Source organism: Macaca nemestrina, chromosome 12, assembly GCF_043159975.1.
Source record: "Macaca nemestrina isolate mMacNem1 chromosome 12, mMacNem.hap1, whole genome shotgun sequence".
NCBI classification, from domain to species: domain Eukaryota; kingdom Metazoa; phylum Chordata; class Mammalia; order Primates; family Cercopithecidae; genus Macaca; species Macaca nemestrina.
In genome coordinates this window covers 100,346,050-100,361,332 of record NC_092136.1, presented here as the reverse complement: position 1 = coordinate 100,361,332, position 15,283 = coordinate 100,346,050, and the positions used below count along the sequence as shown (strand labels likewise).

The window sequence follows — 15,283 nt, the reverse complement described above, 5'->3', positions numbered from 1 at the left end:
CTTCGGTTTTTAGCTCCTCAAATTTTAGCATTTTATATGTTGAATACTGTGTTACCATCTCTGATAGTTGAAAACCACTTATAATGATACCTTCCAGTCTATATATTATCACTGAAATATTTTAAACTATTATACTTAACATATTTTATTACATTAAAAATATTGTGAATATTCAACTAATGATTCTGTGTGAAGTTAAGTTTAATGCAACAAACAGAATGTGACATTATAGAACAAGAATTTGAAATTAAGCCAATTCAATACATAGATCACATATATTTAAAAATCAGATAACAGAGTTATTTTTCAAAAACAAACTGCACATGTTATCAAATTTCCAGATCTTACTGTCACATAACAGAATGACTGTATGTAAATGTTGGGTCTGTTTTGGAGCTTGCTGTGTCTTTCCCTAGATTTTTTGTTTTCTATCTAGTGTTCTGGTCCTTGCATTTTTCTTTTCTTCTTCTGTTTCCTTGCTAATAGAAAATCTTTCCACTAAAACGAAATGGTCCTGTATTTGTCAGCTGCCAGCAAAATTAGTCTCCTGGAGGCATATGCCAGAATTCTCTGCCTAAATTCTGCTGGTCCTAATATCATGCTTCACAGAGTCATCTTCACACTATATTCAGATTTTCACTACTTTTCCTACTCCTTCCCTTTCTGTGCCTTGTGCAGTTGAAACTAATTTTGACTACCTTGGTTTCTCTATCTATAGGAAGGCTATCCTTCTAAGATATAGATAGAAAATGATTGAGAAAAAATAGGTTTGTTAATGGGTCTTTTTATGCCTTATTAATTTTCCGTCTTCATAATAACAATTTCGGAGATGAGTGTCTATGTAAAAGAGTGAAGAAATACTGACCTTGTAACCCACAACTTCAGATTCGTTGGCTAATGGTATGACGGGTTCCCAGCCCAGAGAAACCTGAGAGCCTTGCTGCTCCCACCTGAGGTTGCTAGGTGCTTGACTTGGGGCTGCAAAATAAAAAGTGAACGTGAACTGACAAGGATTCTTAAATACATTTCTTCATTTAATTCCTTGTGAGTATCTCACTGTTTTCTCCTGCTTAGTAGTTGGCTGGCAATCTAGGCTTCCTTCCAGCTAGAGTCTGATAAGGAGGGTTTTGCTCCAGAAGTGTCATTTTAATAGCTACTCTACTGAGCTTTTGAACTTGAATCCTTTTATCTCCCTTCGGTGTCAAAATCGCTTAGCCTTGTTTCACAGGAAGATAACCTTTGTCTACTCTGAATGCGAAATTTTCTGAGCTAGTTTTAGGATTCAGATCTAAGCACTGAAGCAAGACTATGAATCAAAACTCCCCTTTGACTCTGCTTATTATGCACCTCACATGGCTTTGAGAAATGTTATAAGATGTTTCCCCTTTGTCTGAAACAAACAAAAAGCCCAGGTCACTTACGGGATTTCTTGGTGGTTGCACTCACTTCACTGCTAGGTGGCCCATATCCAGCTCCATTGTAAGCCCTCACTGTGAAGTGATATAATGTATTTCCTTCTAATCCTGTTAGGATGACGAAAGACTCATTCCCTCTAGTTTTGACTGTTTCTGCTGCATCTTCTTGTTCCATGTCTTTCCAGTAACCAACCTGTCAACAAATTGTCATATGGCAGGTTAATTTTATAGCTTCCTCTGTGCTTGTGGCTGCTTGAATTTTTTCTCTTATTTGGATGTTGCTGGAGTCCACTCATAGGAAGAAATCACTCCTATATCACCCAATTAACAGTTCTTATTAATAAGGCCAAAATACATTCCTAATTACTGTCTGCTTTGCATCTGTGTAAATTGCAGCACTACAGCAATACTCAAAAAAACAACCAAAGCTGCTACCTTGTAGCCTGGTGGCATGAAGGAGTGCAAATGCATCCTGACATTAAAGAAGAATCATTCCAAGAAATTGGAGTCCTTTTCTCTCATAGGTCATCAGAACAATTTACCATTCAAAACCATGAAACTTCAAATGAATTATCTGAGTATGTGGCATCTGAATATTTCCTCTTGAGCTTCACATAAAGATGAATCACACAAGCTGTATCAGTTTAATGGAGAAGAGGTAGCAGAACACTGGATACTCTGGAGTGGTTTGAATGTAGAGAAACAGCATTGTCAGGATCTGGGGGTAGGGAGGGTCGAGGGAGGCAGAAAGGAACAGCTTTCTGTCAAAGCCCTTTTTATGCATTGAGATCATCTTTCCTGGTTAGGAGCTTATGCTAACTGGCTTCAGCAAACTCGATCCCTTTGTGAGACTCAATGACTGTCCCACAATTAAGCTAAAGCTTTACTCTGTTCAGGCACTAGAACTTAACTACCTATCAATGCAACAAAGAGTAGCTTTTTCCCCTCTACTTTGTTACTGTTGATAGAGGCAGGAGGCAGAGAAATTCTAGGCAGACAGAAATGGGTTCCCAGTGAAACTGCACCTTCAAACTGAGAAGCCTGAAACCCGTGGCCTGAAATGAGAACTATTCCTTTTTGCCCATTCTCTTCTGATTTGTTTTTCTGAATAATGCCTTTTTACCAATCAAATCTTGCCTTCTCCAAAACTACCTATGGCCCACCCCCACCATCCTGTGAATAAACATCCCACCATCAGTCAGAAGCGATGAGAGAGGGCTGCACTTCAGAGGAGAGACAGCTTGACCTCAGGGAAGAGACAACCTAACTTTGGGGAAGGCGACCTGCCCTTCCCATCCCCTTTCCAGCTCCCCTCTCCACTGAGAGCCATTTTCATTGCTCAGTAACATTCTCCACCTTCCCCATCCTTCAGTTCATCCATGTGATCTCATTCTTCTTGGACACCAGACAAAAGCTCAGGGCCCACTGAGTGCAGGTACCCAGAAAGTCTGTCACACCAGCCCTTTGCCCTCACCAGTGGAGGGTAGTTGCCCTATGTGATGAGGCAAGGGATCAACTGAGCTGCTAACACACAGATGGCAGAACTAAGAGAGTGCTGTAACACTCTCTCTGGGGTTTTGGGGTCACAGGCACCCTCATCTGGGCACTGCTATGAGCCCCACACAGAGCCTGCTCCTGTCAGATGAGCTACTAACACACAGCCATCCATGGATGGTGGAGGTAAGAGAGCACTGTAACACTCCCTCTGGGGTGTCAGGGTTGCAGACACTTTCACCTGGGAACCAATGCAGGCCCCACACAGAGCTTGCTTCTGTCAGCTGAGCTTCTCACACACAGCTGTCTGGGGACAGCAGAGCTAAGAAAGCACTGTTAACATTCCCTCTGGGGCTTAGGGGTCACAGGCACCTGGCACCACCTGGGCACTACCATGAGCCCCACATGGAGATTTTTCCTGCCAGCAGTTGGACTGGCTGGCAGGATCCTGCATTTATCCATGCACACCTGTACTGGCTGTGGGGTCCCATATGGAACTTATTCATGTGCTTCCTCCCACAAAGGCTTGAATGCAGCAGGCCGAGTAAATGGGGCCACCCCTGTCACAAGTCTGATGAAGGGGCTGAGAAAAATCCTGCATTATTGTGGTGAAGGTCATAAGAGAGTACTTTTTTTCCCCCCCAACTTAATTACTGTGGTGAAAATAGTAGATTACTGGACCCATTTTATCCTCCTTCGTGTTTTGTGTACTGTGGAGTCTAGAAAGCCAAACATGTTTTCCAGATTCTCTTTCAGCTAAGGGTGCTAATAGTGCTGCTATACTCTGTGGGCACTGAGAAGTTTAATTGGAATTTGGAGACATTCTGGAACATGTCTAGGATTGCCTCTTCCAGTGGTGACCATAGGAAGTCATTATAGGCTCTGATCTCAAGAATGAACATTTTGATTACCATGACATATTAAGGACCTCAACCAACCTCAGTGCTAGCTGAAAGCAAAAGGAACAAGAAATGGAAAGAAGGGGAAGGAAGTTACAAATTGCAACTACACCTTTATGAAATGAAGACCACAGTAATTAGCCACATTTTTTTCCTCGTCTTTTGTGTGTTTTTATAAATGTTAAATTACTTTAGCCTCTTCATTTCTTCTGATATTTTATATGGAGTGTGTTATTGGTAGGTAACTTTCTGATGTAGTTCCCTAAAGGAGGGGCAAGCTTTCACCATGAGATGGACAAATTGACTGATGGGACTTTCTTTTGTTCCCCCTGTTGGCAAAAGGGTTAGCACATTTTCATTTATAAAAGAGATATTTGCATTATGTTAGTATGAAACAAGCTTATTTATAACTTCCTCAAGAAATTCCAGCTTGAGTGCATCCCTGTCAATTGCCCATCTCTTTCTGACCTTCAAACAAAACAAAACAGAAGAGCAGTAAGTTTCAAAAGGATGTAGGTGGAGACCTTTTATAGATGAAACTGACTTCTAGAAGCCACCTGGCCAAATATATGCACAGCTGGGGAAAATAGACTGTGAAGCTAGGTCCAGTTGTAAAATATCTCAGGTACCCAATTAGTTCCAGTTATTCTGCATCTGTGGATTTAAAATGACCATCATCCACAGTAGAATAGATATGCCCCTTATTGCTCAGAAAATCCATAGCTTGCTTGATTGAGGATACAGACATGCATTTGATCTGGTTCTTGAGATCCTGAAAGTTCAATCCTTCAGGTCTTGGGCAAGCCTTAATCAAATTCAACACCTGGTTTTGGGCCACAGTGAGGCCATTTGCTGGCATGAAGCTATTCCCACCAAAGTACCCTGCTTCACTCTTCCCTGGATTGCTGATAGGTGCTCTCCCTGCTGAGGGCTGGCTGTTCGCTTTGCTTAGTATCATGTGTGCATTGATCACTTCCAGAATATGTATGGTGAACTCATTCATATCCTCCAGGGACATGATCTTAAAGCTACCAGGCTCTTTTTGTTCTGAAAAGATCTCAGGTGGCCTGCCACTTTCACATATGTTTCTGGAGGAACTACAGTGTTTTCACTGCTGGTGTCATCTGTGTCAACCCACTGGCGAACATCCATGGGTGTAGCTGTCATGTCATCTATTTTGTAAACAATGTTGGTTGAAGCCTTCTCTGCATGTCTGATGATCCCCACAAGAGCGACTTGTGAAATCTCAACACTGCCAATTTTGAACACTTCATCAACCAAAGTGACAGAAAGCATCGGAGATACAGTGTGGGGTTCAATGTGCTGTACTCAGGCTCTTGATTTCTTTTCTGCTTAAGAAGGTGTCCACGATCCAAAGCCTCCCGGGAACTGCGTGTATTCGCTGACTCCCCTATGAGGAGCTGCCATAGCTTTCAAATCTACTGTCCCACATGTAGGTCGTGATTCTTCGGGGAAGAGGCCGGGAGGGTTAGGTCTGGGGAAATTGCAGAACACCCCAGAACCGGGGGGGCTGCCATACCACTCTAGTCACTTTTCTCTCCTTTAGTGATTCTTAAGCTGGAATTGAGGTTACACAATATTCATAAGTCACACACTCTTTCTAAGGTTGAACCTACTCTTCATTTAGTTTTTCCTCGGACGTAGATTTCAACAACCCATGAACTTTGAACTATCTATGTAAAATCACTTGAAACCAAATTAAAATCATTAAAAAGATATCAATAATTAAAATTAGAGCACAGCTTATCATTTTAATACCTTCATACAATTGTTTTCTTTGTGTATCACTTCCTATTTTATATATTTAAAATAATTACACTTTTTACGTCCTGCTTTCGTTCTCTTATATAGAAATATTTTCTTATTTTAAAAATAGCATTCTATCATATGTCTATGTACCACATATTATTTAACCATTGTTGTAGTGTAAAGCATTTTGATAGCCTCTAATTATTGCTCTTTTAATTAAAATGCTGCCATGGAAATATTCATATTGCTCCTTTAATTAAAATGCTGCTATGGAAATCTTCATATACCCTGTTTTCCACATATTAGATTCATTTCCCAGAATAGACCTCAGAAAGGAGATTATGGGTTCTAAAGTTGTAAAGCCAGAAGGTCTATATGTGAATTTTACTTTTGGTATTTGTAAGCCACATATAACGGGACAAGTCAGTTAACCAGTGAATCTCTGCATCTTTATTTATATAACAGAGAAAATAGTACTTCTCTCAGGCTTGCAAATGATTTTTAGAGAGCTTCCCTGCTGTTCAACTGCTTGAACCATTATTTCTTGATATTTTAACATTTCTGATTTTTATTATTTGTAAGTATAATTTTTTATCCTTCATATTATTTTGGTTTTCTGATTTTTACCTCTCAAAAATTATTTTTATTTAAAATTATAATGTACATAATATTATTATTAGTGGCAGACAGGAAGTATGAATTCTGACTCATCTAATACCTGTAGGAGAGTATAGAGACTAACCTAAATAAAGAGAATGGCTTTTTTTTTTTTTTGAAACAGAGTCTTACTCTATTGCCCAGGCTGGAATGTAATGGCACAATCTCAACTCACTGCAACCTCCAGCTCCTGGGTTCAAGTAATTCTCCTGCTTCAGCCTCCCGAGTAGCTGGGATTACAAGTGCCTGCCGCCATGCCCGGCTAATTTTTGTAGTTTTAGTAGAGATGAGATTTCACCGTGTTGGCCAGGCTGGTCTTAAACTCCTGACCTCAAGTGATCTGCCTGCCTCGGCTTCCCAAAGTGCTGGGCAGGTGTGAGCCACCATGCCCGACCAAGGATGGTTCTTCTTAGTAGACACTCCATTTTTTCCAAAGCTGATTCTCCAAGATAATAATTATTTTAACTGTGCATATAGTATATTTGATTTTCTGGTGTGATGATTCTATGATAATCATGTCACACAATGCAGTTTCATGAGGTTATGAAATCTAAAACTCATGAGTTCTGCCATATGCAGCTGTTGATTACTGGGTGAGTTGTGAACTTTCCCCTACTTTTAAATTTTCATTCAGTCATATAAAACCATTGATTAGTTCTTCCTACGATTTTGTCTTTGCCCATCCAATTTCTTCTTAAAATATTTTTTTTTGGAGCCATTTTAGAGTCACAGCAAAATTGAAAGGAAGGTACAGAGATCTCCCATATCTCCCTGACCACTACACATGCACAACACATCATCTTATCAACTTTTTATTTTTTTTTTTACTTGTCAGGTTTTAAAAAGAATTTCTAATTTTTAGTTTTCCATTTTTTTATTTCAATAGGTTTTTTGGGAACCAGTGCTGTTTGATTATATAGATACGTTCTTTAGTGGTGATTTCTGAGATTTTGGTGCACCTATCACCCAAGCAGTGTATACTGTACCCAGTGCGAGAACTTTTATCCCTTGCCACCCCCTACCATTCCCTCTGAATCCCCAAAGTCTAATGTATCATTCTTACAACTTTGCGTCCTCATAGCTTAGTTTGTACATGAGTGAGAACATACAATGTTTGGTTTTCCATTCCTGAGGTACTTCACTTAGAATAATAGTCTACAATTTCACCAAGGTTGCTGTGAAGCCGTTATTTCATTCTTTTTTTTTTTTTTTTTTAAATGGCTGAGTAGTATTCCACAATGTATATACCACATTCTCTTTTTCCACTCATTGATCGATTGGCATTTGGGCTGGTTTCATATTTTTGCAATTGCTAATTGTGCTGCTATAAACATGTATGTGCAAGTATCTTTTTCATATCATGACTTCCTTTTCTCTGGTTAGATACCTAGTAGTGGGGTAGCTGGATCAAATGGTAGATCTACTTTTAGTACTTTAAGGAATCTCCACACTGTTTTCCATAGTGGTTGTACTAGTTTACATTCCCACCAACAGTGTAAAAGTATAACTTTTTCACCACATCCATGCCAACATCTATTATTTTTTTGATTTTTTGATTATGGTCATTGTTGCAAGAGCGAGGTGGTATCACATTGTGGTTTTGATTGGTATTTCCCTGATCATTAGTGATGTTGAATATTTTTCCATATGCTTGCTGGCAGTTTGCATATCTTCTTTTGAGAATTATTCATGTTCTTTGCCCACTTTTTGATGGGATTGTGTATTTTTTTCTTGCTGAGTTGTTTGAGTATTTTGTAGATTCTGGTATTAGTCCTTGCTGGATGTATAGATTGTGAAGATTCTCTCCCACTCTGTGGGTTGTCTGTTAATCTGCTGATTATTTCTATTGCTGTGCAGAAGCTTTTTAGTTTAATTAAGTCCCATCTATTTATCTTTGTTTTTATTGCATTTGCTTTTGGTTTCTTGGTCATGAAGTCTTTGCCTAAGTCAATGTTTACATGGGTTTTTCTGATGTGATATTCTAGAATCTTTATGGTTTCAGGTCTTAGATTTAAGTCTTTGATCCATCTTGAGTTGATTTTTGTAGGTGCGAGATGAGGATCCAGTTTCATTTTCAACATGTGGCTAGCCAATTATCCTAGCACCATTTGTTGAACTGGCTGTCCTTTCTCACTTTATATTTTTGTTTGATTTGTCAAAGATCAGTTGGCTGTAAGTATTTGGCTTTATTTCTGGGTTCTCTATCCTGTTTCATTGGTCTGTGAGCCTATTTTTATACCAGTACTGTGCTGTTTGGGTGACTATGGTCTTATAGTACAGTTTGAAGTGAGGCAGTGTGATGCCTCCAGATTTGTTCTTTTTGCTTAGGCTTGCTTTGGCTACATGGGCTCTTTTTTGGTTCCATGTGGATTTTAGGATTTTTTTTTTTTTTTCTAGTTCAGTGAAGAATGATGGTGGTATTTTGATGGAAATTGCATTGAATGGCTAGATTGCTTTTGGCAGTATGGTCATTTTGACAATATTGTTTCGACCCATCCATGAGCATGATGTGTTTCAATTTGTGTCGTCTACGATTTCCTTCAGCAGTGTTTTGTAGTTTTCCTTGTAGAGGTCTTCCACAGCCTTGGTTAGGTATAATCCTAAGTTTTTTTTTTTTTTTCAACTACCATAAAAGGGGTTGAGTTCTTGATTTGATTCTCAGGTTGGTCGCTGTTGGTGTATAGCAGAGCTATTGATTTGTGTATATTAATTTTGTTTGCTGAAACTTTGCTGAATTCATTTATCAGTGCTAGGAGCTTTTTGGATGAGTCTTTAGTGTTTTCATGCATACAATCATATAATCAGCAAACAGTGACAGTTTGACTTCCTCTTTACTAATTTGGACGCCCTTTATTTCTTTTTGTTGTCTGATTGCTCTGGGTAGAACTTCCAGTACTATGTTGAATAGAAGTGGTGAAAGTGAGCATCCTTGCCTTGTTCCAGTTCTCAGGGGAAATGCCTTCAAGTTTTCCCCATTCATAATATTGGCTGTGGGTTTGTCATAGCTGGGTTTTATTACCTTAAAGTATGTCCCTTCCATGCCAATTTTGTTGAGGGTTTCAATCATAAAGAGATGCTAGATTTTGTCAAATGCTTTTCCTGTGTCTATTGAGATGATTATGTGATTTTTAATTCTGCTTATGTGGTATATCACATTTATTGACTTACATGTTAAACCATCCCTGCATTCCTGGTATGAAACCCACTTGATCATGGTGGATTATCTTTCTGACATAAGGATTTTTGCATCTATGTTCATCAGGGATATTGGTCTGTAGTTTTCTATTTTTGTTATGTCATTTCCTGGTTTTGGTATTAGGGTGATACTGGCTTCATTGAATGATTTAGGGAGGATTCCCTCTTTCTCTATCTTTTGGTATAGTGGCAATAGGATTGGTACCAATTCTTATTTGAATGTCTGATAGAATTAATCTGTGAATCCTTGTGATCCTGGACTTTTTTTGGTTGGCAATTTTTAAATAATCATTTTAATCTCACTGCTCATTATTGGTCTGTTCAGAGATTCTATGTTTCTTGGTTTAATCTAGGAGTGTTGTATATTTCCAGGAATTTATCCATCTCCTCTGGATTTTCTAGCTTATGCAAGTAAAGGTGTTCATCATAGCCTTGAATTGTATTTTGTATTTCTGTGGTATCAGTTGTAATATCTCCTGTTTTGTTTCTAACTGAGCTTATTTGGATCTTCTCTCTTTTTTTCTTGTTTAATCATGCTAATGGTCTATCAATTTTACTTATATTTTCAAAGAATCATCTTTTTGTTTCATTTATCTTTTGTATTTTTCTGTTTTTTGTTTCAATTTTATTTAGTTCTTCTCTTGTCTTTGTTAATTCTTTTCTTCTGCTGGCTGTGGGTTTGGATTTTTTTGTTTCTTCAGTTCTATGTGGTGTGACCTTAGATTGTCTATTTGTGCTCTTTCAGACATTTTAATCTAGTCATTTACTACTGTGAACTTTCTTCTTATCTCTTAGCTTTTTTTGTATCTCAGAGGTTTTGATAGGTTGTGTCACTATTATCATTTAGTTCAAAGAATTTTTAAATTTCCATCTTGATTTCATTGTTGACCCAATGATCATTGAAGAGCAAGTTTTTTGATTTCCATGTATTTGCATGGTTTTGAGGATTCCTTTTTGAATTGATCCCCAATTTTATTCCACTGTGGTCTGAGAGACTACTTGATATAATTTTGATTTTCTTAAATTTACTGAGACTTGTTTTGTGGCCTATCATATGGTCTGTCTTGGATAATGTTCCATGTGCTGATGTATAGAATGTATATTCTGCAGTTGTTGGGTAGAATGTTCTGTAAATATCTGTTAATTCCATTTGTTCTAGGGTATAGTTTAAGTCCATTGTTTCTATGTTGACTTTCTGTCTTGACCTATCTATTGCTGTCAGTGGAGTATTACAGTTTCCCACCATTATTGTGTTGTCATGTATTTCATTCCTTAGGTCTAGTATTAATTGTTTTATATAAACTTGGGAGCTCCAATGTTAGGTGTATATACATTTAGAATTATGATATTTTCCTGTTGGACTAGTCCTTTTATCATTAAATAATGTCCCTCTTTGTCTTTTTTAACTGCTGTTGCTTTAAAGTTTGTTTTGTCTGATATAAGAATATCTACTCCTGCTCGCTTTTGATATCCATTTGCATTGAATATCTTTTTCCATCTTTTTACCTTAAGTTTATGTGAGTCCTTATGTGTTAGACAGTCTCCTGAAGACAGCAGAAACTTGGTTGGTGAATTTTTATCTATTCTGCCATTCTGTATCTTTTAAGTGGAGCATTTAGGCCTTTTACATTCAATGTTAGTATTGAGAGATGAGGTACTATTCTATTCATCATGCTATTTGTTGCCTGAATACCTTGTTTTTTGTTTCTATTGTGTTAATGTTTTACAGGTCCCATGAGATTTATGCTTTGAGGAGGTTCTATTTTGGTGTATTTTGAAAATTTGTTTCAAGATTTAGAGCTCCTTTTAGCAGTTATTATAGGGCTGGCTTGGTATTGGTGAATTCTCTCAGCATTTATTTTTCTGGAAAAGACTGTATCTTTCCTTTGTTTATGAAGCTTAGTTTCACTGGATATGACATTCTTGGGGGATAATTGTTTTGTTTAAGGGGGCTAAAAATAGGACCCTGATTCCTTCTAGCTTGTGAAGTTTCTGCTAATGAATTTGCTGTTGCTGTGATAGGTTTTCCATTATAGGTCACCTGATGTTTTTGCCTCATAGCTCTTAAAATTCTTTCCTTAGTCTTGATTTTAGATTACATGATGATTATGTGCCTAGGTGGTGATCTTTTTGCGACGAATTTCCCAGGTGTTCTTTGAGTTTCTTCTATTTGGATGTCTAGGTCTCTAGGAATGCTGGAGAAGTTATCTTTGATTATTTCCTCAAATACATTTTCCAAACTTTTAGATTTCTCTTCTTCCTCAGTAACACCAATTATTCTTAGGTTTAGTCATTTAACACAGTCCCAAACTTCTTGAAGGCTTTGTTCATTTTAAAAATTCTTTTCTATTTATCTTTGAAGAATTGAGTCAATTCAAAAGCCTTGTCTTTGAGCTCTGAAGTTCTTTCCTCTGCTTTTTGCTTCGATTGCTGAGATTTTCCAGTGCATTTTGCATTTTTCTAAGTGTGTCCTTGATTTCCAGAAGTTGTGATTGTTTTTTATCTATCCTGTGTATTTCACTGAAGAATTTCCCCTTCATATTCTGTATCATGTTTTTGAATACTTTAAGTTGTACTTCACCTTCCTCTGGTGCCTCCTTGATTATCTTAATAATTGACCTTCTGAATTCTTTTTCTGGCAATTCAGAGGTTTCACCTTGGTTTGGATCCATTGCTGGTGAGCCTGTATGATCTTTCGGGGGTGTTAAAGAACCTTGTTTTGTCATATTACCAGAATTGTTTTTCTGGTTCCTTCTCATTTGGGTAGACTATGTTAGAGGGAAGATCTGGGATTAAAGGTTGCTATTCAAATTCTTTTGTCCCATGGGGTGCTCCCTTGATGGGGTGTTCTCTCCCTTTCCCTAGCAATAGGGTTTCCTGAGAGCTGATCTGTAGTTAATGTTTTTGCTCTTCTGGGTCCAGCCACCCAGCAGGGCTACTGGCATTCTGGCTGGTACTGGAGACTGTTTGCAAAGAGTCCTGTGATGTGATTCGTCTTCAGGTCTTGCAGCCTTGACACCAGCACCTGCTCCGGTGGAGTCAGTTGGGGAGTGAAGTGGACTCTGTGAAGGTCCTTGGTTGTGTTTTTGTTTAGTGTGCTGTTTTGGGGTTGGTTGGCTTCCAGCAAGGTTGTGGGGCTTTCAAGAGCACACAGCTTCAATCCTATAGGGAGGATGCAAACTTGCCCTAACGACACCTAGTTAAGTATTCAGGTTTCTCAGGCAGTGGCCAGGGCCATAGAACTCCCAAGAAATTATGACCTTTGTCTTTGGCTACCAGGATGGGTAGGGAAAGACCACCTGGTGGGGGCAGGGATAGCCGTTTCTGAGCTCAGCCTCTCTTTGGGTGGGGCTTGCTGTGGTGTTCTCTATGGTTCTCTATTGGTTCCCTGTCCAATAGAGTTATAGTCCCAAGGGGATTATGGCTGCCTCTGCTGGGTCATACAGGTCAGCAGGGAAATGGGGAAAAGCCAGCAGTAACAAGCCTCAACCTGCTCTGTAGTCCTAAAGGCTGGTCTCACTCCCACCATGCCCCCATCCAACAGCACTGAGTTTATTTCCAGGCAGCCAGTGACCGAAGCTGAGAACTTGTCCCAGACCATGTGCCTCCCCATTGAAAAAGCAAGAAGACTCACAGTTTTTTAGCATCTCAGGGAGCTTTCAGTGGCGATCCAGTTCTTTCAAAGGGACTGCAGATTCTCTCGGCTTTACTGGTATGTTCCTGTGGTAGTTCTTGGAGCAAAAGTTCACATGCTGCTCTGTCCGTCTGAATAGGAGCTGCAAGCTAGTTCTGCCTCCTATCTGCCATCTTCAGGTTTTTTTTTTTTTTTTTTTTTTTTTTTTTTTTTTTTTTTTTTTTAGCAAGGTCTGATATGGTTTGGATTTGTGTCCCCATCCAAATCTCATGTAAAATTGTAATCCCCAATTTTAAGGTGAGGCTTGGTAGGAGTTGATTAGATCATAAGGACAGATTTCCCCCCTGCTGTTCTTATGATAGTGAATAAGTTTTCAGGAGATGGTGCTTAAAAGTGTGTGGCATCTCGCACCTGTCTCTTCCTCCTCTGGCTATGTAAGATGTTCCTGTTTCCCCTTTGCCTTCTTGCCATCATTGTAAGTTTCCTGAAGTCTCCCCAGCCATTATTCCTGTACAACTTGTGGAAATATGAGTAAATTAAATCTTTTTTCTTTATAAATTACCCAGTCTCAGGTAGTTCTTCATAGCAATGCAAGAAGGGACTAATACAAGGTCTCATTTTATTAGTCCTATATTAGTTCTAGGCTGGAGTGCAGTGGCATGATCCGAGCTCACTGCAGCCTGGATCTCTTAGGCTGAAGAGATTGTCCTACCTCAGCGACCCTAGTAGGTAGGACTACATGTGTGCACAAACACATCCAGCTAATTTTTAAAATTTTTTGGTAGAGACATGGTCTTGCTATGTTGCCTAGGATGGTCTAGAACTCCTGGCCTTAAACGACCCTACTCCCTTGGCCTCCCAAAGTGTTGGGATTGCAGGTGTGAGCTATCATGCCTGGCCTACTTGTTGGGTTTTAAAAATACAATTCTTAGCACTTATATTCAGTTATTTCTATATCTTTAATTGTACTCCATGATCACTGCTAACTCAACATTGTACTCCCTGCATTTAATACACACCACTCTATTTTCTGCTTTTATTAAATGTAGAAGAAAAATCTTTTGATTTTTGCATCTTTGAGAGTAATTTTGTCTTTCTACTAATTGGTTTTATTTTTTAATAATCAAATTTTTTCTTTCCGTTAATCAGTTTTATTTTTTAAAAATCAAAATGCATATTGAAATTTGATATTTTACCAGCTCTTGAGTTCTAAAAACTTGTTAATTCAACTGTCCTTTCGAAAATATTTTTTGAATATATATTATTTACCAAACAGTGTGCCTAGGGCCAACTGAGAAAATCAATGATGAATCAAAATAGATGAAGTCCCTGCCCTCTTGGAGTTACAGTCTACCTAGGGCCGTATTGAATAAATGATCACACACCCAAATGTAAAACTGGGGTTTTGACCAGAGGTTTATGGGAAGCTACATATTGATACAGATCTAACTTGAGGGATAGGACTCAGTGGGCAGGGGCTAGTCAGGGAAGTCTTCACTAAGGCAGAGAGAGTTACACTGAAGGCTGAGAGATGATTAGGAGTTCAGCAGGCAAAGGGAGAGGGAAGGCAGAGGCATCCTGTGTGCAGTCTGGAAAGAGGGGGATGTGGGGCTGAAGACAGTGCAGTTAGGCAGATGTGGCAGGTGATACGTGTGTGGTGCACTTGATGCTAGAGTCATAGATGGAGCCAGATCTTGTAGTTGGCCATGTTAAGGAGCTAGGATTAGTAAAAACCAAAAATGTCCTATGTGCAAGTGTAACACATGGAATGCTTTTAAGCAGGGTGAGTTTGGGAGTGTGTATGTGGCACCATTAGGTTTGTGTTTTGAAGAGATACAGCAGTATCAAGTTAGTTTTCATTTTAAACTATATAAATTAGATCCTTCTTTTGTTAAAAACTTCCTTTTGCTGAAAAGGCTTCCTTTTGCACTTAGAATAAATTCCAAACTTCTCACCATGGCTTGCAAGACTTTACCTGATATAGTCTCTATACTTCTGCAACCTCATCTTATATCTCACCTCACTTTGTCCACTGCCTTCTAGCAGAATGAGCCTCAAACATTCAATCACATTCTCAATTCAGAGTTTTTGAGCTTTTGGTGCCCAGTGAGTGAAAGCTCTTTTCACAGTTCTCCAAATGGCTATCTCCTTCTTTTCTGATACGTTTCAGCTTAACCAAGAAACCTCCTTGGCCATTTCTTTAAAGAAACCACCCCTCC

The 15,283-nt window shown here is 38.8% G+C and overlaps 1 protein-coding gene and 1 pseudogene across 4 annotated transcripts in view; both read right to left on the bottom strand.

The window, feature by feature from the left end:
- Positions 1–15,283, bottom strand: part of LOC105484296 (contactin 5) — a 1,362,583-nt gene that overhangs the window by 17,819 nt on the left and 1,329,481 nt on the right. For all 4 annotated transcript variants that reach the window (XM_071075496.1, XM_011745800.3, XM_011745801.3 and 1 more), the window contains 2 exons: positions 1,422–1,608; positions 866–978 (listed from right to left, as the gene is read on the bottom strand). In XM_071075496.1, the coding sequence (XP_070931597.1) occupies positions 866–978; positions 1,422–1,608 (300 nt within the window). The remainder of the gene's footprint in view (positions 1–865; positions 979–1,421; positions 1,609–15,283) is intronic.
- Positions 2,952–7,450, bottom strand: LOC105484295 (replication protein A 32 kDa subunit pseudogene; annotated as a pseudogene).